The sequence below is a fragment of the Cavia porcellus genome, unplaced genomic scaffold (assembly GCF_034190915.1).
Source record: "Cavia porcellus strain 051 isolate PalLab524CR breed Dunkin Hartley unplaced genomic scaffold, mCavPor4.1 scaffold_6, whole genome shotgun sequence".
In the NCBI taxonomy this organism is placed as follows: Eukaryota; Metazoa; Chordata; class Mammalia; order Rodentia; family Caviidae; genus Cavia; species Cavia porcellus.
In genome coordinates this window covers 103,430,856-103,454,702 of record NW_026947489.1, presented here as the reverse complement: position 1 = coordinate 103,454,702, position 23,847 = coordinate 103,430,856, and the positions used below count along the sequence as shown (strand labels likewise).

General features: G+C 36.1%; 2 protein-coding genes across 7 annotated transcripts in view; one reads left to right on the top strand and one right to left on the bottom strand.

Moving 5' to 3' along the window:
• The window catches only part of Ampd3 (adenosine monophosphate deaminase 3), a 42,964-nt gene extending 40,451 nt beyond the window's left edge, over nucleotides 1-2,513 (top strand). For 4 of the 5 annotated variants that reach the window (XM_013148067.3, XM_063251912.1, XM_063251911.1 and 1 more), the window contains exon 15: nucleotides 176-2,513. In XM_013148067.3, coding sequence (XP_013003521.1) covers nucleotides 176-352 — 177 coding nt within the window. In that variant the 3' untranslated portion in view covers nucleotides 353-2,513. The remainder of the gene's footprint in view (nucleotides 1-175) is intronic. The other variant, XM_063251913.1, reaches the window with a different exon arrangement.
• A 422-nt stretch (nucleotides 2,514-2,935) lies between these two features.
• Rnf141 (ring finger protein 141) overlaps nucleotides 2,936-23,847 on the bottom strand; it is a 29,230-nt gene continuing 8,318 nt past the window's right edge. The window contains exons 2-6 of one of the 2 annotated variants that reach the window (XM_003465695.5): nucleotides 22,911-23,102; nucleotides 21,717-21,825; nucleotides 18,512-18,693; nucleotides 13,542-13,649; nucleotides 2,936-6,391 (exon numbers count right to left, since the gene is read on the bottom strand). In XM_003465695.5, the coding sequence (XP_003465743.1) occupies nucleotides 6,241-6,391; nucleotides 13,542-13,649; nucleotides 18,512-18,693; nucleotides 21,717-21,825; nucleotides 22,911-23,053 (693 nt within the window). In that variant the 5' untranslated portion in view covers nucleotides 23,054-23,102 and the 3' untranslated portion in view covers nucleotides 2,936-6,240. Of the gene's footprint in view, nucleotides 6,392-13,541; nucleotides 13,650-18,511; nucleotides 18,694-21,716; nucleotides 21,826-22,910; nucleotides 23,103-23,847 lie in introns of those variants that run through there. The other variant, XM_063251914.1, reaches the window with a different exon arrangement.

Genomic DNA, 23,847 nt, shown 5'->3' with positions numbered 1-23,847 from the left:
AATGCAAATATTTTAGATTTTTGTATGAAATTCATATATGTTACCTAGAAAACTTCAAGGAGTAAGAATCTGAGGAGAAACAAATTATGTTGCATTGTTATGGGTGCTGTGGCTGATGGGGATGGAGAAAGTGGTTTGCAAGTGTAGTTTCACTGGTATTTCTCTTGGTCCACAGGAAAAGCAGAAGTTTCTGGGAAAGAACTACTATAAAGAAGGACCTGAGGGAAATGATATTCGGAGGACGAATGTTGCGCAGATCCGGATGGCATTCCGACATGAGACTCTATGCAATGAGCTCAGCTTCCTGTCTGATGCCTTGAAATCGGAAGAGATCACAACCCTGCACAACTAGGTCCAGCAATCAACTTCCATCTGAACGTTTTGGTTTATTTTCAGGCCAGTGGTCAAGATACGAAACAAAGGGCTTCCTCTATGAAGAGAAACCTTTGAAAGGTTTTCAGACTTGTGATTTTGGTCGCACTGTTCACTTTAAAGACTGAACACGCTCACTTGTGTTAGTATTTCTGAGTAAAGGATTGGGTGACTTCTCCTTGGTGATCTGGGAGCTGGCACTTGTCTACTTGTTCCTAATTTTCCACGTATTTCTTTTCTAACTGCCAGTGCCTAAATTGTTGGGACCAGGATTTTTCCGTGGTCAAATGCCAAAAACCATGAGGTGTTACGATTTTCTGCCACACTCCTTTCTATAGCACTGCAGGCAAACTGGTAACTGTTCATTTCAGCCTCCGGCTGGCTGGATGCCTTAAATAGAATCACCTTCAAAGCTCCCTTTCATAAAGGGGCTATTTTGTGAGAAAATAGAAGACTCCGTTCTTGACAATTTGTTGTCTACGAATTTCTTAACCTGTTTAGCCCTCCTTGGTTCTAGTAGGAAGCCCTTTGTCCTCATGATCATAGTCACCCCTACTTTGTGCTGGTCTCCTTGTCTTGAATGTGAGGGTTTGGACAGGCACTGGTTTTCAAATATACTGTGAACCCCCTCGTGTACCACTCCAGGGTTGGGGAAGAAACTGAGGTTTTGGTGGCTGTCAAAGTGACTCTGCTTCCATCAGTTTTACATTGGGCCTGCTAAGTATTTTGACTTGAAACAAGGACTCTGAAAACACAGGACCAGGTGATCTCTGTTCCTTTTGGCTATAAACAGCCTGTGTTTGTAGCCCAATCACCATTTACGCATGCAAAGGTAGGCTAGTAAAGTGAAATTTATTCAAGGTCTCACTGCTATTAAGACTACAACTAGGTCCAGTAGGTCTCAGAGATGTTAACTTTTTAAAACCTAGCACAATTTTGTTAAAGGCAAAATTTCTCCTGTACCTAAGATGGAGACTTCTGCAGATGATACAGTGGTCCCAAGGGCCAGGTTGAAGGCATTTTTAAAAATCAATTTGCAGTTCAGCTTTATCAGTGTACTCTTCAGTCTGTTCCCAGTGCCTAGTGCACAGTAGGTGCTCAAATGCATATGGAATGAATGAATTTCTCCTTGGGCAACCTTTTAAGGATATGTACACCGATTACTCAACAAGCTGCTCAAGGGTTGTTCTAAGTATTTGTGGGCAAACTCATTCTAGGGAGTCTTTTTGAATCATTATAAAGTTAGTGGAAGCCAGTTTTTGTCTGGAATAGGCTTCCTTCATTTTTGATTGTCCTGTCCTATGACTACGCCTGCCCACCCAGTGGTCAATTTAGTGTATGAACAATGTAACCTTTTTTACTTGGCAAATATATGTTATCTTATAGCTAATTATGAATTTGTGAAGGCCAGTCCTTAGGGATTATTTTTGAAATTCCTCCACTTGAATACATTTGCCCTAACATAGCAAGTACTGTATAGTTTTTCATTATTTTTTCTAGATCAAGTATTTTTTAAATTATTAAAGCGTCAGAACTGTGACTCAATTTAAAACTATTTCAAGTTAATATTTAAAGGAAACGTTTGTTTTTTAAAGACTGGACATAATGAAAAGTTATCAGTAACTTATTTTTTTACTGAGACATGGATGACATTCACTAGTGAAGCTCACTAGACCCAGAAGGTAACCTCTGCTCCCTTTTTCTCTACTTCCAGCCTGCTACTAGCCCGTCAGCAAAGCCATCATCTTCATTTCTTCTTCCTGGGGTTTTATTATAGCCTGTTCAGTCCGTATGTGTTGATTTTACCTTCTCACAAGCTTTCCAGACAGATTTTTTCTTGAGCACTTTGTATTTTTATTTCATCATTGCACTTAACTAACTGGTCTTTGGGGTGAACCCCTGCTCTCCTTTGTGTCACCTGTGGCATCAAAGGCAGTGGTAACCGTGCTTGGGTTTCTAAAGCAGTGCTAACCCATACCTGTTCAAAGGGCTTCGGTTTGCTTTATGTGTTACTTCAAATTGTACAAATGGTCACTGTCATTACTCTGCCTGGTGAACACAAGTCTCAGCTTCTGGTTGATATTTACTGAGATCTGTTCTGGCCTTTATTGTTTTCCTGGAATAAAGCAGAGTTGAAAGTACATACTTCTGGCTTCTTTACAATATCATCTTTCTTTGGGTTTGTAAAAACAAGTGAAACTGATATGTTGGTGATTATTCCTGAACTGTGACCATTATAAAGAGTAAGGAACTCCTACACAAAAGGAACACAAGTCACATACAGTTTATTGGGAGTTTTGTACCCTCAGTCTCAAAGAGTAGAGGATGACAGACTACACATATCTTACAGAATTATCCAAATCTACCTGAGGTATTTGTCTTTGGTATCATAGTTTCTCCATAGTACTGTATAATCATGATATACATCAGTAAATGTAATTATAAGCTACCTCTTCCTTTTAGAAGTCTTCCCTTCTCTCAGTATGATTCTGATGCTTTTTAAATACACTTATATCCTGAAAATGATTTTACAAGGTAAACACCAAACCACCACAAGGTAGGATAGTTTATCAGTTATTTTTACTGGACCAAAATTTAAAAAATGAAAATAAATGAAACTATATGTCAACTATTTGTATTATTATGTTGCCCATCATAAATGTGGGTGATCAACTGATCTCCCCAGTCTCCAAGTAGTTATCTTATTTCTGGTAGACAAGAAAGGTCAAAGACACAGCAGTTAAAAATGCAAATTCTCCAGACTGCCTTTTAATGAATTCAACTTCCTAATGTTAAAATCACTGAGCCAAAAGATCTTTCCAAGTATTCTCATTAGATACATATTAGGTAAAGGAAATCAAGTTCAATTTAAAATTAGTCTCAATACATAGCACACAAATTTCACAACCCTCCAAAGCACAATATAAAATAGTCCTCTAAGGAATATAAATATTTAGTATATATGAAAATGAAATTACATAAGAAATATTTTAAGTCAGCAAATACTTCTTGCTCAAGATTATTTATTGCACAATTTATCAGTTTCTTAATAAAACAGATACTGTTGTCAACCTCTAAATTCAGTACACAAACTCATCTTCTCAAACTAAAGTTCTAGCATAATTAGTAAACCCTTTGTTACTGAGTTAGGAGAGAGAACACTGTATAACTTATAGGACACATTTCTTAGACTATTTCACAAGTCCCAGAAGGCACACATATTTCCTATCATAGTAAGTGCATTTAAGTACTTCATATTTAAAAAAGACAAAACTGTACAGAGTAGGAAAAACATGTACATTTTATCTATTAAACAAATTTACAACATTTATATTAAGTATTACAGTAGAACCTACCAATCATTCATATTTAAGGAATTACCACCCAGTTTTAACGGCATGAGCAGAGAACCATGTCCATTTCTTTGATAAGGCTAGTATAAAACATTTGTATTTCACAGTACATCAGTTAGTGTCTTGGAGTGCATATTGTAAGAAACAAAGGTGCCAATATCAAGTCACTGGGCTCATTGGGCTCAACCCCGTAATTTCTCCAAGGGGAAAGGATTCTGGGACAAGTCATTAGCTATACCTGGAAAGCTCAAAAACTTGTAAACCAACATTGTTCACTTTCAGAGACATTTGGAAATTAGGCAATCTGAATTAAACACAGCAAGTCTAATCCAAAATACAACTTTAATATTTAGAGCTGGAGAACATCCCAGAGGATCTCTTATCCCACAATTCTTTCTGTAGAATATTAAAAATCAATGGAGATTCAGAAATATGCAAATTTGACTTGAACTGAAACTTTTGACCCCTCCACCTCAAATTTTTTAAACTGTCAAAATTATTACTCATCAAATTCTAATATACCATATACCAGCAGTGCATTATATATTTTCACTGGTTGACTTAATATTTATTTAATGGAGTATTTAAGGGAATTAGTATTAACATGACTTATGGAATATGATGTATGCCTGCACACGTGTAAGTTTTAAGAATTCTTTTTTTGGGGGGCTGGGGATTTAGCTCAGCGGCATAAGCGCCTGCCTTGCAAGCAGGCAGTCGTGAGTTCGATCCCTGGTATCGGTAAAAAGGAAAAAGACCCAAAAAAAAAAGAATTCTTTTTTTTTTTTTTCGAGACAGGCTCTTGCCATGTAGTTCATGCTGCCCTTGAACTCACAGTGGTCCTCTCGCCTCAGCCTCCTGAGTGCTGGGAATACAGGCATGTGCCACCACGCCTGGCTAGGGTGCTAAGATTTTACTTGGGAGAAAAGATGATTTTACTGCTGCAACAGTTCAAAAACCATAGAGAAAATATGTTTCTAAAAGAGGAAGTTACAAATGAGGAAAAGATTTTCTCAAGATTATATAACCATCAGGCATACTACCAGGTTAGTAAGAGTCCACAGAACTCTGCTTGTATAAACCAACAAGAGTGAGTATTTTACTTTTTGGTACTTAGCAGCCCTCAGCATGAATATCAACATTCAGTTGTGGGGGCAAAAAAAAAAAAGTTGTTTTAGACATTTTTTCTTGAAATGGATTTTATTTGCATACTTACTAAAATCTTAACATCCAAAACTTACGCCATCAATAAGCAGCAATTTGGTATACTTTGCTACTTAGAAAAATAGTAGTATTTGCAAGATACCAAGAATAGGTCAGAAAATTTACATGGAATGTTAAAATAATTGTTTTAAAGGAGACTTCAGGCCCTAGCTTTATTCTATGCTGAAATTTTAATGTTAAAATTTTTACTTCACAAAATCTACAAATTGGTTGAGGTGCTACTGAAGATCATAATTCCATTTACTATATTTCTTTAGACTTTCCAAGGAAACAGAGTGAAACAATAAGATACCAAATTATTTGCTGGCTTGAAGAGGTATTTTACATGTATATGGCAAAGAAGCCTTACCCTAAGTTCCTTTCTTTACCTAAGAAATTTGAAAAGAAATTTGAGAACTTTGAAACCTCACAAAGATGCCTTTGAGTTAAAATAAAAGCACCATAAATCAATATAAAATTATTCATCATAATCTGTAAGTGTAAAGGTATGTACTGTGATGAAAAATTTCCTTCTGAAACTCTAGGATGTACGAACATTATCAAAAGTTGCTTGAAACAGTTTTTCAGCTTTGGAAAGGTATTTCCAGAACAATCAAGAGGACTCTCCCGCAGAAATTCATTTATAAGGCAAAGTTCCAACTTTATAGTCTTCACTATAAAAAGACAAAGTAAAAAGACAAAGACAAAGAAAAAAGACAAAGTAAAAACTATGTAGTTGAAAAACACACACTGCTGAAGTCACATAGTTAGGAAATTGTGGATCAGATCACTTCAAGTAAAAATTATTAAAGGAGCATTAGCTAACCACAAGAGGGCGTATACATACTCCTTCGATTCCAGCAGAAAGACTAAAGTAGTAACATGCACTTTCACATAGTCTATGTTTTTAGCCATTAAAATTTTTCTCTCAGATAGTTGCAGCTTTTCAAAACTCCAGTTTTTAAGATGTAACTAAACAGATTCCAGAATACACCTGCTCTCAAAATCTGTAGTTTGTCCAAAACTTCTGGAAATATTGCTGTTATTTGCTAGCAAAGGAGTCAAGAGCAATTAGTTCTAATATACATTAGAACACATAAAATACAGTCTAAAACAGTAGCAAATTTTAGTTTACTGTGAATGGAAGACACGGAAAGTTTATTTTAAAAATGGGACACATTATCAGAATAACAAAAATAAGATGGGAAAAATTAGTTTTTCTGTATCTGTGCCACAAGATACCTCTGCTCTTCCTCTATGATCACATCCTGTTTGCAGCTCACAATAACAAAAGAAGCTCTTCCCCACAAGGTCATGGCCTGTGGGGCTGGCCTGCCTCATCAGCCATGTTAAGAATGTAGTTAGCCATGTCGTCCTCTGTGGGTGCGTCCGACACTACCCAAGATTCATTTGCTCCAGTCATCTGCAGGCGACAGATAGGGCAGTTTCTGTGTCGGTCACTCCTATTAGGCAAATCAAAACAAGAAAAGTTTATTATAAACTGACTCTTTCTTAAAAATAAGTTTTATTGAAAAGTAACATATGTACATGGATTTTAATAATCAGTATGAAAGTATACAGTGAAAAATAATTCCTATCCTAAATTCTCTTCCTCCAGTGTATATGTGCATATATCTCATAGGCCATTTGTATCAGCACAGGTTATAGCCGTGTATGCTTTTAAAAACATAAACTATAAAGATATATCATGATTCATTTAACTAACCTCCCATAAAAGGATATTTAGTTTGTTTCTGTCTTTTGCTGCTACAAGCAATGCCATTAATTCATATTCTTGTGTCCAAACAGTTGAAATTTTTCTTTATAATAAAAATTCCTTTTCCTGAGAGAAAACTGCCTCTCACAAATAGGAGATAAGGTCACAGTGCAAAGTGTAAAATTCCTTTGTTATGTAAATGGAAGACACTGGGGCTTGGGATACAGCTCAGTGGCACAGCGCCTGTCGATAAGCGCACGGTCCTGAGTTTGATTCCTGGTACCATAAATAAATAAATGGAAGACATTATGCTACGAATAATTTCTTGACAGTCGCAAAGCAATGAGGCAGCAGGAAAGGCCGCTCCTGTCATTTTCGTCAGTGCTATCTAGGTGCACGGCTCTCAACAATGCAACTATGCTTAAAGTCCTCTGGGTAAGCAGTACCATGAAGGCTTCTTAAAGCAACCCTAAAAATGGAGCACTCAAGGTTTAAAATAAGAAGTTTATATGCAGATAATTTCCTGGTAGGGAAAGAATATATACAGATGACCATTTAAATTAAAGTCATGTTTTCCAAAGGAATTTTTTCCTTGTTAAGTATTTTGGAAATTTCAAAATAACACTGAAGCCAGAAATACATTATGCAAGGAAAAATATTTTTCTCTTTATCTCTCAGGGAAACCTGGGATCAAAATAATCAAATTATATCAACTGCTCTTTGGCTTTTGTGCAAAACTTTAGAAATTTATTCCAAAAGCTAAAAGTGAAAGCCAAAGCTGGCATATATTATTCAGGCTTATTTCTGGTTCCTCAGAGATATTTTACAAGATACTTATGTATGTTTGTCTGTGAAGAAAACATGACAATTTAAAAATAGTCAACTTTTGCTTCTGGCCAAGAGAGACGAGATTTATCTTCCCCTTTAAAGAACAAAAACAAAAGACAAAATGTAAAAAGTAGTGATTTGGGTGTGGTGTAAGCCTGTAATCCTGGCATTCTGGGAGGCTGAGGCAGAAGGATCACAAATTCAAGCCCAGTGTAAGCAATTTAGCAACAGCCTATCTTTTAAAAAAAAAAAAAGGCAGGGATGCAGCTCAGTGCAAAAGCCCTGGGTCCACTTGCTAGTTGTACAGACATACGGTGCCTGCGTGTGGCGTGTGGGTGTGATTTTGTGTTTCATATAAAGCATAAGACATCAGGTAACAAGGACAATGATTCCTGACAAGCTTCCTGGGAAGCAAAGAAAGTAAACTCTTAAAACTGGCCCAGGTTATTGTCCCTGGGGCAGTGAGGTGGGGGAGGGGAAACTTACAGAGAACCTAGCAGGCTTTTATTGAAAAGACAGTTGACATTCTGGGGAAGTCAAGCAGCTCCGTGTACAGGGCAGAGTACTGGGAAGAGAAACCGGCAAGGGAGCTGTAGAGCTCTACAGAAAGTCTCCTTCACTGTCTTTGGCAGCATACAGAGCAGTGTGTGCAGGAAACAACACGAGGCTGAGGATTTGAGGGAACAGCATCTGAAGTTCACAAAGGGCATGGGCTACGTCCTGTTCTTACCAGCCAGACCAGAACACTTCATAATTCTTAAAGATTATGTAGAATACTCCAAAGAGTCCTGGTGAAGCATAATTAGTAGGGCATAATTAGCATTAAACACTGCTCTGGTTCCATTTAATGGGAAAAGATCAGACTGTTTCTAAATGACCTAACTATATTCCAGAACAAACCTCAAGAACATTTTTAGTAATGCAAAAATATCTAGTACCTAAAAAAGGGAAAATTCACAGTATCTGGCATCCAGTAAAAAAACTACGGCACAGAGCCAGTACAGGCAGGTAGACATAGCCAGAGCTGCCCCTGTGCACCCGCCACTGCCACTGGAAAGCTTGCCTCCCTTAGGTACCAGCATGCCTAGGGAGAAACAGCTAGGTACACCTGTGTACGCACAGGCCAACACTGGCGACCTTGCTTCCTTCAGGTAGCCAGTGCCTCCTGGGAGAATCAGACAAACACACCCTTGAGTGCCTACCATCACCAGGGGAGTCCTGTTGTAAGTACACAGGCTGAGAGAAGAAGCAGTCCCACCACCACACACCCACTGGCCATCAGGGAAGCCTCCCCCATGCTCTGCTACCTCCCTGGGAAGGAGTTCAGAGAAACCCAGGTGCCTGGCCCATTTGCCTACACTGCAGAAGAGCAGCCAAACAGGAAGTGCCTGGGGCCCTATGACCAGCTTGTGAGGAGCCCAAGAGAATGTCAAGACAAAGGAGCAAAAGGCATTCTCAGACCTCCGGCTCACACAGAACAAGTCTGGGAGGTATAGACACGGAAGAAAATGGAAGTCACACACCGGAAATCTCTTGTGAGGATAGCAACTGAAGTAAAGAAACAATTTCATGAGACTGTTAGAAGTAATCAGTTCAGAAATAATGTTATAGGTAAAAGAAGAAATCACATATAATGAAAGAATTGCTGAACATATCTAAAGAAGACATAGATTTAAAAAAAGAGAAGCACAGGAAAATGATGGAAATCTTGAATGAAAAAATATAGGAAGAAATTACAATGCATGAAACAGATTCAAAGATACCCAGGAAATTAAGAAGTTGATCAAAAGCTGGCAAAACCCATTGAAAGAGACTAAAGATAGACTCTGAGACCTTGAAAGACAGGATCACGGCTAGTGATTGTGAAAGGAAAGATCTTTTAAAAGGAACTAGGAAAGAACAATTCAATGGCTGCAAGATGATGCAAAGAAAAATAATTTAAGAATGACTGGTATCAGTGAAAAAGCAAGGATCAACACAAATGACATAAAAGACTATTTATAGAAGTAATAGCAGAAAACTTCCCAAACATGAGAAAAGGATCTGGCATGCAGATAAGCGAGGCACAGAGAACTCCAACTAGCCATAAACCAAATAAATCTACATCCAGATGTAGATTTGATACTTGATATAATAATCAAGATCCCAGAAATTCAGCACAAGAACAGAATACTAAAAGCTATTAGAGAAAAGAAACAGATCACCTATAAAGGAAAACCTATCATCATAATCTCAGCAGACTTCTCAACACAAACCATCAAGTCAAGAAGAGTTTGAAGTGTTTCAAATCCTGAAAGAAAACAATTTCCAACCCAGATTGATATATCCTGCAAAACTATCTTTCACAATTGATAGAAAAATAAGATACCTCCATGATAAAGAACAACTGAAGGAATTAATGACCACCAAGCCAACCCTACAGAGAGTGCTGACGGATATTCTAGAGAGAGATAAAGATGATCATTGTTCCAGGAACAGCAGCAGAGAGGGATTGCCAGAAAGGACAGGCAATTGAACAAAGAAAAGTGGAGGACCAATAGCAGGATAACATGGCAGAGATGAACTAAAGCATACTGATTGTAATCATTTATGTAGACAGCCTCAATTCACCAATAAAAAGAAACATCAGGGAAGTAAATCAAGAAACAAGATCCATCAATACACTGTATAACAAGAAACACATTTAACTCAAAAGCAAAGCCACAGACTGCAAGTCAAATGAGAGAAAACCATGTTTCATGTGACAGAAAACCAGAAAAAAGTAGGGGTAGCTTGCCCATCAACCACTGAATGGTATGGTAGTTTCACGCAATGGAAAGCTACTTAGCTATAAAATAAGATAATCTCAAGGCTGCCGTAGATAAAGGATGCAACTGAAGATCATGCTCATGGGTGAAATGGTTTGGACTCATATAGGTGAACACTGAGTATCTCTGTAGCATAAAAAACTGAATGAGTTAGTGGAATCCAAAAAGCACAATAGATATTATGAGTATGATAGGGGAGGAAATTCCTAAAAAGGGAAAGTGGTAACCACTGTTAAACACTTATCTTTTTTTGAAATCTTGCATTGTTTTCATAATTTTGTTAGGTTTGGTTTTATTCAGGCTTATCTTGTTAGATTTTACTGTGTCTGATGGTATGGACAGCTATTTTGAAGAAAACAAGTGACTTATGGTAACTATTGTTGATTTCCTATTATCTTGTTTTGAAGTCCTGTAATATTTTCATTCTTTTGTTTTGATTGGTTATATTCTGCTTTGTTTTGTTTGATTTTATTATGTGTGATGGTATGGACAGCTATTTTGAAGGAAACAAGAGACATTATGGCAGCCATTATTCATTTCCTATTATCTTGATTTGAAGTCCTATAATGCTTTCATTCTTTTGGTTTGATTCGTTTTGCTCTGTTTTGTTTTGTTTGATTTTATTGTGTGTGATGATATGGACAGTTATTTTGAAGAAAACAAGAGACACTGTGTAGCCATTGCTGATTTCCTGTTGTCTTTTTTGTAAGTCCTGTATCTCTTGCATTGTTCTGGTCTGATTTGCTTTACAGTGTTTTGTTTTATTCTCTTTAAAATTAAAAAAATAGGGGCCAGGGATTTAGCTTAGTGGCCTAAGTGCCGCCTGGATCACAAGCACAAGGTTGTGAGTTTGCTCCCTGGCATGCACACAAAAAATAAAAATTAAAAAAATTTTTTAAAAGCTTAAAAAACTATAAGCGTTATAAAGAAATAGCAGAAAAATACAATTTAAAATACAATAAAATACAATAATAAAGAGAAAATCAATCAAAACAACTCCAGAACTGAGACACATATCAGAATTAGCAGGAAAGAAAAACAAAACAAAACAAAAAAAACAATTAGCAGATAAGAATATTCAAATTATAACTATATTTCATATATTCAAGAGTAAAGGAAAGATCAATTATATTATATAGGACATAGAAAATATTAAAAATTAAACTTGTAGAAAGGAAAACAAAAATATCTAAGGTAAACAAAATTATACCAAATGGAACTAATGGTAAGTTAGACATTACAGAGAAAAAGATTAGTAAATTTGGAAAGACATAGCAACTGTTCAGTATGAAATACAAGGTCCAGTGGTCTAATGTACAGTCATAGAGAATCTTTAAGTAGAAGGGAGAGAAAACCGTAAAATTTTTTGAGAAAATAAAGGCTGAAGATTTTCTAATATTGATATGATATGATAAGTTTACAAATCTAAGGAGCTCAATCTAATTCAAGCACAAGAGACATGAGAAAACAAAAACAAAATAAAAAAACAACTCTAAGGCGTACCAGCATACCAAACTACTTAAAGCCAGTGAAAAGATAGAAAAATGTTAAAGCAACCAGAGGAAAAAAAGGACGTATTATCTCCAATGGAATATTAGGAAGATAAAAAAAAGTATGCAAGAAGAGGTGGAGCAGCATAATTACAGAACTAGAAGAAAAATACTGTCAGTCTAGAAATTTGTAGCAGGAAAAAAAATTCCAAACATTCAAGAAAATCCTATGGAGTCTCTAAATAGCTACTGAACAACTAACAGATAACAGTGTAGGATACACGACTGATGTACAAAAATCTATTACTTTTTAAACACCAGTAATAAATGATTAAAACCTGAAGTAAAACCTATTTGAAAATAACAAAAAATATGAAACACATAGAGACAAGTTGGTCACAAACATATAACACTGAAAACTATAAAAATTACTTAGATATATTAAAGACCTAAAAATGGAAAAATATACTGTGTAAGAAGTCAGTTATGGCCTGTATCTCAATGTCCCTTTAAAGCCTCATGTGCTTTTAGGTAGGGCTTTTTAGGGTTTTTAGGTAGGGCTTTTTAGGGTTTTTAGGTAAGGCTTTTTATCTTCAAAGAAGATAAACAGTAAATTAACATACAGAAAGTTGTTCAACTTTTTCTGTCAGTAGAGAGATCCACAATGAGCTACTACTGATTAGAATGGCTAAAAAATTAAGAAGACTAACTGCATCAAATACAGGCAAAGATATGTCTTCTGCAGTGCTGGTGGTAGTTTAAAAGGCATGACTTAAATGTTAAAGCACACAACTCCTACATGACTTAGCCATTTTACTTCTAGTATTTATCGTCCTCAAAATATGCTTGTTCAGTGGCCTGTACAGGAACTTTTGTAACTTATCCATATCTACAACATGGATGAATCTCAATTATATGGAATGAAGAGCCAGACATTTCCCTCTCCCAACAGTATTTACTGTATGATTTCAACTGAAAAATTTTAGAAAATAAAAATTATTTTTAGCAAATGAAAGTAAATCAGCACCTGCCAGAGAACTGGGGGGAAACACTGGAGGAGGCTTTATAATGGGGCACAGGGTAACTCTGGGGGCAATGGATTTGATTATTATCTTGATTATGATGACTTTCATATGTACTTCAAGCCTGGTATGATAGTTCACCCTGTAATTCAAACACTCTGGGAGGCGGAGGGAGAAGGGTGGAAAGCTTAACCCCTGCCCAAGCTTCACAGCAACTCAGGGAGATCCTGTCTCAAAATAAAAAGGGCCAAGATGTACCTCACCGTGAAGTTAAGAGTTTAGTTCTCAGTACCTTAAATAAACAAATGAATAAGTGAATAAATGGGTGAGTAAATAAGTACATAAAATTGTACCTCAGATATATGTAGTTTATTGTAAGTCAATTATGTATATCCTTCAGTTTTTATTTTGTAACACAATGAGTTTAACTAGCTAATATCTACAATGGCCCACGATCTAATATTCAAGGATTTATTCCTTATAAACAGAGAATAAATGGAAAAATGAGAAGAAGAAAAAATCTGAATCCTTGATTCAAATCACGCACAAATCTCCTTATAAGAAAAGTATCAAAACCAATTTAATTGATGTTCTCCACATCTTTTAAACTTTAGGTACAAAGATTAAAAAAAATAGCATGTCATAAATTCAAAGTACTAAAGAAAGCAATTTTTGTACTTTTCAAAATTTATTCATATGCACTATCCCATTTGGCTTCGGCTCATCCCTGAAGGCAGCAGATAACTTACCACTTATCAATACACTTCTGGCAAAAGTTGTGAGCACAAGGCAGGATGAGGTCAGCTCGTCCATCCATGCAGATGCAACACTCCTCCTCATCAGTCAGCTGCTTCACCCTGCAATGCGAAAGCCACCGAGCTGAAACAATGACAGTCTCTGTCCACATGCTTTCTACTTTATTTTCATTGTCTTCAGAAACATTACTAAACATCTACAATATAAAGCATAATATGACTTACGTGCAAAGTTAACATGAGACTAAAATTATTATCGTTCAGGGAGAGCAAATATATTAAGGAAGAAGTACTAACAGGCATAAATTTCATAAAGACTAGATAAAAGGTAAGTTCTGTGATTGTTAAAGAAAACAAAATACAGACAGAAGCTGGAAATGTTCAGGTTTTTCTGAAAATAACTAAGTCTATTTTGACCACACTGAATTTATGTAAATGAATGTAAACATAATATAATTTATCACAATACAGGATACTGTGTGGTCTAAAGAATAGACCATCTCGGCCTTACAATGCTCAAACTGATAATGGGTTCAAAAATGAACAGCTTAGTATTTGGCCCGATGGGAGACACAAAAAGGGTTAGGAAGACAAGTCTCTGTCCCCAAGGAGCTCTTTTATCTTCCTGGGAGGAAAAGAGACATTGAACCTTATCTGGCCACAATTCAGAGTTCCCCTATGAGCCATGTGCCTTTGCGCATGGTTATTTATTGGTCCTCGGCTTACCTTCTTTGTTTCGGAAACTCTAATCTCAGTACTTCAGCTTAAAACATCTATTTCCTTTCTGTCTCCAAAATTAGTGTTTATTTCAATCAAATGATGTAAAAAATTGTATAGTGCTTTGAGAGTCTTTGTCATAGAGTATCAATAACTTTCTTGGAGTGATTTTCAATTTCTTTTATATTTTGTGCTTTCCCATTATTTTTAAGAGTTTTCCTTTTAGAAGCAGTTATTACTTTTGTAATTATACAAAAACTAAATATTTCAAAGTACAGCTACAGATTGTTAAGTGTCTTAAGGGTAAAGGCTACGTCAATATATTTTTCATTCCTTACTGTACTTACAGCACTGCAAGTAAGTCAGTACAGTAGCACATTAAAATTCACTAACCTCTGTATATAACAATATAAATGTCAAATATGTATTTCACATAGAAATGCTAAGTAAAAAAGAGAGTATTTTTCAAACTTGTTGGAAAGATGAGACAGAAAAATGACAGAAGTTTGTTAGACAGGGCATTCCAGGTGCATAAACAGTCACAGAGGTAGGGAGGGAAAGTGTGTGTATCTGATTGTATAAATGTAACCAGGAGAATGACAGGCTGCTGGGAGGAGTAGGAGACAGAAAGAAAAGACTAGAGACAATCTGATCCCTGAATGCCAAAATAGTAAATCTGATGTTGTTCTGACAAACAAACTAGAGCCAGTGTTTAATGAGGGGAAAGGGAACCCTCACGAAACAGTACTTCAGGGAGACTGATTGGGAGTGCACAATGGAGGACAGAGCATTCCAGTTAATCTTAACTGGCAACCCGACTAGACTAAGAGATTTCTGGCTAGGTACTATCCTCCTGCTCTGTCATGCCCTTCTACCACTGTGTTCCTGCCAGCCAACTACAGATTGAACCCTCCGAAACTGAATCAAATAGAACCTTCTTTCTTTAGGTGGTGTGTACTGGGCACTCTGGTCACAGCAATGAGAAGCTAACTAATACAGAACACTGGTACCTGAGTAGTGTTGTTACGACTACACTTGGCCATGTGGTTCAGGAGTTTTTGGAGATAGCTGGAGGTATCCAGGGAAAGGCTGGAGATGTAGACTAGAGAACCCCTAGCATGCTGAAAGCAGAGCCTGATGAGTGACTCTGGTCAGAGCTTTAATGACCAGAATGATAGTATAAATGAGTACAGGGAAGGCCAGGCTCATGAGGTTTCAACTGGGAACAAGGACTCTACTGGTAATTGGTTTAGAAGTTATACATGTTACTGGAAAAAATCTGTCAATATTGTGTCTATGTCCTAAGATTTTGAGGGACACTGAGTTTCAAGATATGAACTAACTGTTCTGTCAAAGGAAATTTCAAGGCAGCTCCAACACTGAGGGTGTGGCATACATACTGCAGGCTGCTTTTAGTCATTATAATAAGAACTGGAAGCAAAAAGCCGAGAAGAATTTGAAAACTTAACATTTGGCCCCAAAAGAACCACACGTAAACTCAGAGCCACATAACTTTGTGATTTCCACATACTTTTAACAGGGCAAGAAGAAAGATGTCTTGGAGCCATCTCAGAAACCAGCAGGAACCCACCAATTATAGGCCGAATGTATAAACCAAATGTATAAACCTTTCATTTGGCCTGGGCCTGCTTCTCAAGACGGGTTATCCAGGGTATTGGTTCCCCAGAATTTGTTTCACTGAGCTGTGGCATCCAGGTATATGGAGGTCACTATAGCTATGATCCAAGAGGGCCTGAGTATTACTTGTGCTGCCGCAGGTCTCGGCAGGCATTGTCCATATGATGCTGGTTGTTTACACAATCAGAATGCAAGAGCTGTGGGGTCATGGAAGTTTCCACCCAGATTTCAAAGGAAAGCCTGAGAAGACTGGCAATATGTCCCTGAGAAATGGGTAAATGAAGTAGTGAGAATGAAGTTGAAGGTACAGGGGGTAACCCACAATGTTGGAACTGTCAGGAATGTCACCATGTGACAAGGAAAGCCATAGGCTGTGAGTAGAATTAGCATGCAACTGCCAGGACCTCATGGGTAGCACCACTCAAACCCCTTGGAATTCACATCTCACCACCACATTCAGAGCCAGACATGGAGCCACAAGACTTAACATTTGCCTTGTTAGGTTTCACTCTTATTTGGCCTTGTTCTTTTCTACCTCCATGTATTAGTCATTTCTCCATTGCTGGGACATCATACCTGACACTCACAACTTAAAGAGGAAAGGCTGATTTTAGCTTATGGTATTCAGAGGATTCAGTCCATGGTTGGCTGGCTCCAAGGCAGAAACAGTGATGGATGGGCATGGCAGAGAAAATGTGCTCACCTCATGGCAGATAGAAAGTAGAGAGAGAAGGGAAGAGCTGGGGACAAGAATACACCTTTCTTGTATTAAGCTAATGGCTTCAGTGTTCCACCTCAATCAGACCTTACCTCCCAGTAGCACATTCAGCCATAAATTCACCAATGGATTAATTCACTTTGGGGGGATACTTTAGATCTAAACCATAACATGTCAGAAAGTGATAAGACATTATAGCATTTCTATACTGACAGGTCTGAAATTAGCTAGGCTGATTTCTAATAATGGTATTTATTTGTCTAAACCTGCTACTTCATCTTATATGGGTCAATAATTGAACTTGCATGAGGTCATTGAGAGAATTTAATAACTTTTTACATGTATTAATACCCCAATTCTAATGTCCTATAGGTACTCAATAAATGCAAATCATTAATCAAATTATACATCATATATAAAGCTCTAGTACTTAAAGACCTCTTAAGAGTTCCTTCAATTTGCAAAGTCTTTTTCTGTCAACTAGTGCATCAGCGTATCACTATAAATTAAAAACATACAAACTAAACATGCAGACTTAACTAACCATTTAGGTATTGAGTTTCAGGCTCAAGGGCACAGGAAAATGGGTAACACTTTAACCTCTTTCATAAAGACGATGCAAAAAGAAGTATTATTTTTATTTGCAACCATGTGGTTTATATATATATGGGTAAACACAATTCCTAGTTTTAAAAATACTTTTAAAAATTCACCATTCTGAAAAGGGAAAAGTAAAAAGCAGATAGGGCTGGGGATATAGATCAGTAGTACAAGTACCTATTTGACAAGTGTGAAGTTGTTAAGTTCCATCCCCAGGACCCTCCCCTCGGAAAAAAAAAGAAAAAGAACAATGCAGAAAATCAGATTCTGGCCTTTGAAAGATCAACTTTACAAAGTAAAACAAAGGGAAGCCTCAACACTGCCTACAACATCATTTGTCATGTCACTAGCACTCATATAGCCCACATTTTTAAAACTATACTAAAGATAAACAGGAAATAATAAATGAAAAATATAATTCAACTACTACATAGCATTTTGAAACCAGATGGTTAAGAATGGACCAGAAAATGCAACTGTAAATAAAATAAAGAAATGCAACTATAAATAAAATTTCTCTTTAGAAATTCTTGTGGAACACTTTAACTTTACAATAAAAGACACTACCAACATAGATTTCTACTGTCTACCCAGAATGACAATAAGGCAGGATATCAGTGTGTTTGTACATGTTTTTTCAAACAAGAATTTACAAATTTAAATTATGGTCATGACTGTCAAATGGTAACAGGTGGGAGCTTTCACATGTTAAAAAACATAATAGAGAGACAAAAGAATGGACTGCCAAGTCCTATAGCCAAGATTTTAAAAATTTTAATTTTAGGGGCTGGGATTTAGCTCAGCGGCATAAGGACCTGCCTTGCAAGCAGGCGGTCCTGAGTTCAATCCCTGGTACCGATAAAAAAGAACAAGACAAAAAAAAAAAAAAAAAAAAAAAAAATTAATTTTACAGTTAAACACTTTCTAGAATAATTTTGCCAAATCCTTGAATGTAATTCCTTCAGGGCTTTGAGTATCTAAGAACATAGATATCTATTAAAAGAAAGTCATTAATATCTTTTTTGCATTAAATACAATTATAAAGAGTGTAAGAGTAGATTCCTGGAGACTGTATTGACAGAAACATTACCTGGTATGAGTCACTTAATTTAGTTTGCACTATAAAATAAATAGAAGAATGAATTCACCCAAAACTTGATCAGTTTGACTTGATACCAACTGAGACAAAAAGATTTAGGGTGTCAATAGGAATACCAGCAAAAATATGAATGAGCTCTCAGTGGTCTATATATTGGAAAATCAGAGAAACATGGCCATTATGTACACATACCTTCCCATCCAAAGGCTAGCCTGACAAGAAGTTACAGAAGATGAGTTTTCATCGGGCTCCTCAGAGGTGCAGCTCTGAGCCAACACTTCTGCCGCTTGACTTGTCATGTCTTTATAAAGCTGAATGAACTGGTACAAATTCATGATCCGTGATGCTTCTACAATGCCACTGCTTTTGTTAATCTAAAAATACAAAGAAAATGGAAATAAAAACCAGGTGAGAGATGACACAATATTTAGAGATGACACAAACATACTAGAAAAAAGAGGTTTTCAATATTTGTAAATTACTTTAAAAAAGGAAAACTAAATAAATGAATAACAACACTCTTCACTTGTAAGATTCAAAAAACTTCTACAAATTTGTCTCATGTGATTGATTAGGCATCATCCTGTTTAGGAGATAAGGTTAAGTGACTTCCCCAGAGTTAAGAAATGGATTTTAGAGATTAGTTTTTACAATTCTTTTACTTTAATTTTTTGGGGATACCAGGGATTGAATTCATGACCTTGTGCTTACCAGGCAAGCGCTTATGCTGCTGAGCTAACTCCCTGGCTCTACTTTAATTTCTTAAAGAATTTCTTAATTATGGTATTTATCTGACTCCCATAACCATATGCCATTCTATTACAAGTGAAAAAACAGAAGGCTTTCTTGAATATACTGAAGTTCTACTTTGTACCAAAACTGTTAAAGAAACAAAATTAAATACTAACAAAAAGTGACTGAATTTTGAACTGTAACAAAAACTCATTTAGTATAAAGTGAGATCAATGGCCTAGAGATTGTAACTCTACAGACTAACTCTCCCTTTCAAGTTTATAAAATTGAAAAGATATACAGGACAGTGACAGAGGAATGCTTTCATATGGCTTCAGTTAGTTAAGGAGTAGGGCATGCACTGTTTTCTGAGATGACCAAGGCTAGTAGGATAAGGCTCAAATATTTTTGGAAGAAGAATTCAAAGTAATCAAAGATAGGTTAGGGATATGAAAGACTTCTTTTTAGCACAAGAGATGCTACAAAAGGCAGTGGGAATAGAAGCCAGAAAATCTATTAAAGTGGATATCAAGTAAATGTAATAGCCGAAGTCAGAAAGTACTTAGAAAACAGTGAAGAATGCGAGGAGAGATACATAGAGAACATTGGCTTAGCATGCACAAGGCCCTGGGTTCAATCCCCAGCATGCAAAAACAAACAGTGTAAATAAGAAAACTATAGTAGTAACATTTAAATATTTAAAATTAAAATAAGTTATAATTTGTTTATGCTTAATATTTCTAAAAGCAGTGAAAGAAAATAATGAGATTCAAGAATGAATCAGAGTCTGTGTTGTGAAAATGAGACAACAATCTATCAGAAAGTTGATTAAATTTTGGGAAGGCAAGATCTATGTAGAGATGTAATTATATAATGTTCTTCGCAATAACCAACTACACAGAAAACAAATCAATAGAATTAAAAGGTGATAGGAACTTATAGAGGCTTACAGAATAGGCCTTCATAGCTGAGGAAAGTGGGCCAGTTTATCCCTGGAACTGCGTAATACAGAAGAAATCATGGAGTGATTCAAAAAAGTTTAATAATAGCGAAGTTTATCACACTACAACTAGTCTAATCATAGGATCATTCAATAAATATTTCAAAGTGCCCACAATGTAGATGGTGCAGGGGAACTGCAATGCTCTAGGTACTAAAGACACAATGTGTATAAAACAAACATTTCTACCCTCATGCCAGTTATATGATATATAGGAGAGACAGACAATACTAATGAAGTTAGATAAAAATCAGGGTTATGGAGAAGATGACATTCGGAAGAAAGAATGCTGATGGGCGACATGGGAGGCCTTAAAGATGACATTTAAGAACTGGAAGAAGTATATAGCAATCTGTAATATATAGGTATCTGGGGGGAAAGTCCATCACTTGAGAGACTAATATGAAGGCAAAAGTGTAGCTGGTGAGGAGTACAAGGAGTCCACCACAGTGCTTTCAAGAGAACGAGGGGGAAGAGTGGCAGATAAGATTAAAGGGTAAGGTAGTGATAGAATATACAGAACTCTGCTGTTACAGTAATGGCTTTGGCTTTTATTCCAAGTATTTAGTGATCACTGGAGAGCTGCGAACCAAGAAGTAAAATGACCAATCTGCTTTACACTTCAAATTGTGATGTGGAATAGACCAGTTGTGCTGAGAATAGACAGATAGGATGGGGAATGGAGAACCTGGCAGAAGCAAGGAGACCAGTTAGGAAGTGACTAGCACAAGCCTACTGAGATATGGTCACTAGCTAGGAATACGGTAGAATATACTGCAGATGGTAAGAATTAGCTAGACTCCAAATATATTTTGAGAAGAAAACTGACAGGACTCATTATGGATTGCCTGTGGAGTATAAGAAACAAAGAATCAAGCACCAAATATACAGCTTTACTCTGTGTACAAGAATGATAAAATATATAATTCCTCAAGTTTCTTAATACACCTTAGCATGTATTTTTCAATTAACCTATTAATTTTTCTAAAATTATTCTTCTCAAATATTCCATTTAAAAATTATTTTAAAAATAAATGAAGCTTTATTTAAGGATAATCACAGCAGAATACAGAATGTCAAGATAAGGTCTCACAGTAGATACAGAAGGGCAAAGTACAATTTTTTTTGTTTGTCTTTTTTGAGCTAGGGTTTCACTGTGTAGCCCAACTTGTAGTTGCCAGGCAGGTGCTTGTGTCACTGAGCTATACTCCTGGCCCTTGCAATGGTTTATCTTATGTGACAAAACTGGAAAATATAAAGAGTAAGATAAAAGGTAATAGGAAAAAGAGAGATAGATCTTTTGCAAAAAAGAAAGATAAAGGGAAGGGGAGGAGAGAGGAGAAAGAAAGGGGATTAAAAACAATTAAGATGTATTATGTACATGAACTCAAGGAATGTAATCATTATGTACTACAAACATGTAGCAAAAACAAAAACTGGGAAAAAAATTAAACTATTTCATGTAAACAAAAAACCTTTGCTATACAGCAGTTAAATAACTGGCAAGATACAAATAGTTGGCTGGAAGGCAACAACTGTATCAAAACTCTGTTTTCGAGATCACCAAATTATTAATGTTTATTTCCATTATATAATATTACATAAATGTGGTCCTAGCCATGAAAACAGTGTAAGCTCTGAAACGGAAGTCTTTCTGAGTCTCACCTTGGTACAGACCACCCGTACGACCACCTTCCACAAGGCAGAGGAATCAGAACCAGGCTGTACCTCAAAGAGAAGATGTTTCTCCTGGCCAGCAGCTATTTTAGCCGTTCTGAAAAGAGATGATCACATCCGCTAATTTTATGAGAAGTCATACAAAACAACAGAACTATGAAACCAGACTCCAGAAACGTTTTCAGAAAGAGATGGAAACATGAAGAAAAATACCTTAAGACAAGCAATGACTAATAATCATGATAACTGCATTCTTAAGATACAGGGATAGAGAATGTTTTAAACATAGATATACAACTTAATTTTCAAGTTTTTTTTAAGTCCACAGCTTTTTTGTCATATCTGTACCTCAACTGTCTTTAAATATCTAGCAAACTCTAGGAAAAACAAGTCCAAAAAACTGAAACTTAAACGGCTTAGCTGGTTTCCACTTAATGAGATTTTGACTATTGTCTCAGATATGAAGCATAAAAATAGGGCTGGGGGTTTAGCTCCTGCATAAGCAACTGCCTGGCAAGTGCAAGGTCCTGAGTGCAATTCCTGATACCCCCCCCAAAAAAGTGTAAACATATCTTGTTCTTAAGTTCTGTTTAAGCAACTTTAAACTATCTCTTTCAAAGTTTTTGTTTTTTACATAATTTGGAGCTTGATCAAGTAGAACATGTGATTGGACATATTAAATACGTTTTCCTGTCCTCTTTTAGCAACTTTGAGAAGCACAGGATTCTAACAAAAATATAACATTTTTAGAGCATGATAATTCAATATCATGTTATCAACACCAATTTAAATCAGGTCAAAGACATTTAAACATTGCAGCTTCCTTTTATCATTTCTAATATCTTTCTAAACACCAATAAAGACATCAGATTCAACGAAGTGACTTATAGCAAAATAAATGAAGCCATTAAAAATAAAACAACTAGCCTTAGGAAATAAAGTTTCCCAGTGAAAATAATTCAGCTGTACCAATTTCTAGTTCTTGTTTCCCACTACGAAGCCACATTTTGTACAAATCTAACTTTACAGTTGTTAGAGAGCACTGTACTTGTGAATGGCAAACTCCAACTCACGGAAATGGGTACATTTCATCTTACCAATCAACACTTCAGTTACCTCTTACACTGCCATCATATAATGCAAACTTCAAGGGGAAAAATAAAATGAAAAAGAAAGACTTACACATCATTGAGTTCAGCTACTCTCCCAAGAAATTCTTCGTAAGTTAGGGAGCTACTTTCTCGAATCAATGTTACATGTTTTGCTACTTTTTCTGGTAACTTGTTAATAACCAGTTGCGTCTGATCTGAAATTTGCTGTCCCATGATGAAATGATGTCTTTTAGAATTCAGAAAGTGTTGCTTCACATAATTTCTGTAAAATATATATATAAAAGTTACTTTTACATAGAATATAAAAGTAGAAATATATCCACACTTAAAAAAAGAAAAAATTTGGAAGTTCAGTAGATTTATATGAATTTAACATGGGATTTGTTTAAATGACTGTATTTTTAAAGTAAAGATTTATACTTCTATGTTTTCAAAATCCTACTGCTAAATATGAAAATGGAATACACTTATGATATTGGAAAGATGGTGAACCTCTAATTTCTGTAATTTTACCAAGTCAAAAACTCTTGGGGCAACCTACTCAGGACTCCCTTATGTCTGTCTTCAGACAGAAGCTTTCTTTCCCTCAATAAATATATTCTACTCTTCACCTCTGTAAGAAAAAAAAAAAACACACTCTTATGATTCACACACACACACACACACACACACACACACACAAAAGCACTTAAGTGACTGTACTTAATGGAAAGTTTGTTTACCTTAGTTAATTTTCCTAAGAGCATTTCCTGGCTGCTTACATGTCAAATTAAGTGCCTTCATATACCATATTATGTCATTTATTTCCTGTAATATCCTAAGAAACAGATATCTTTATTTTACAGATAAGGAAATAGAACTAAGTAGCTCATGAAAAATACAGTAAGGGGTTGAAATAAACTTTGAATTCCTATTTTTCATATAGTATAGTGCTCACATTCTTAACCACTATGATATACTGGCTCATGATATAAGTTTATCAGCTAAAAAATTTTGTTGTTCATGTG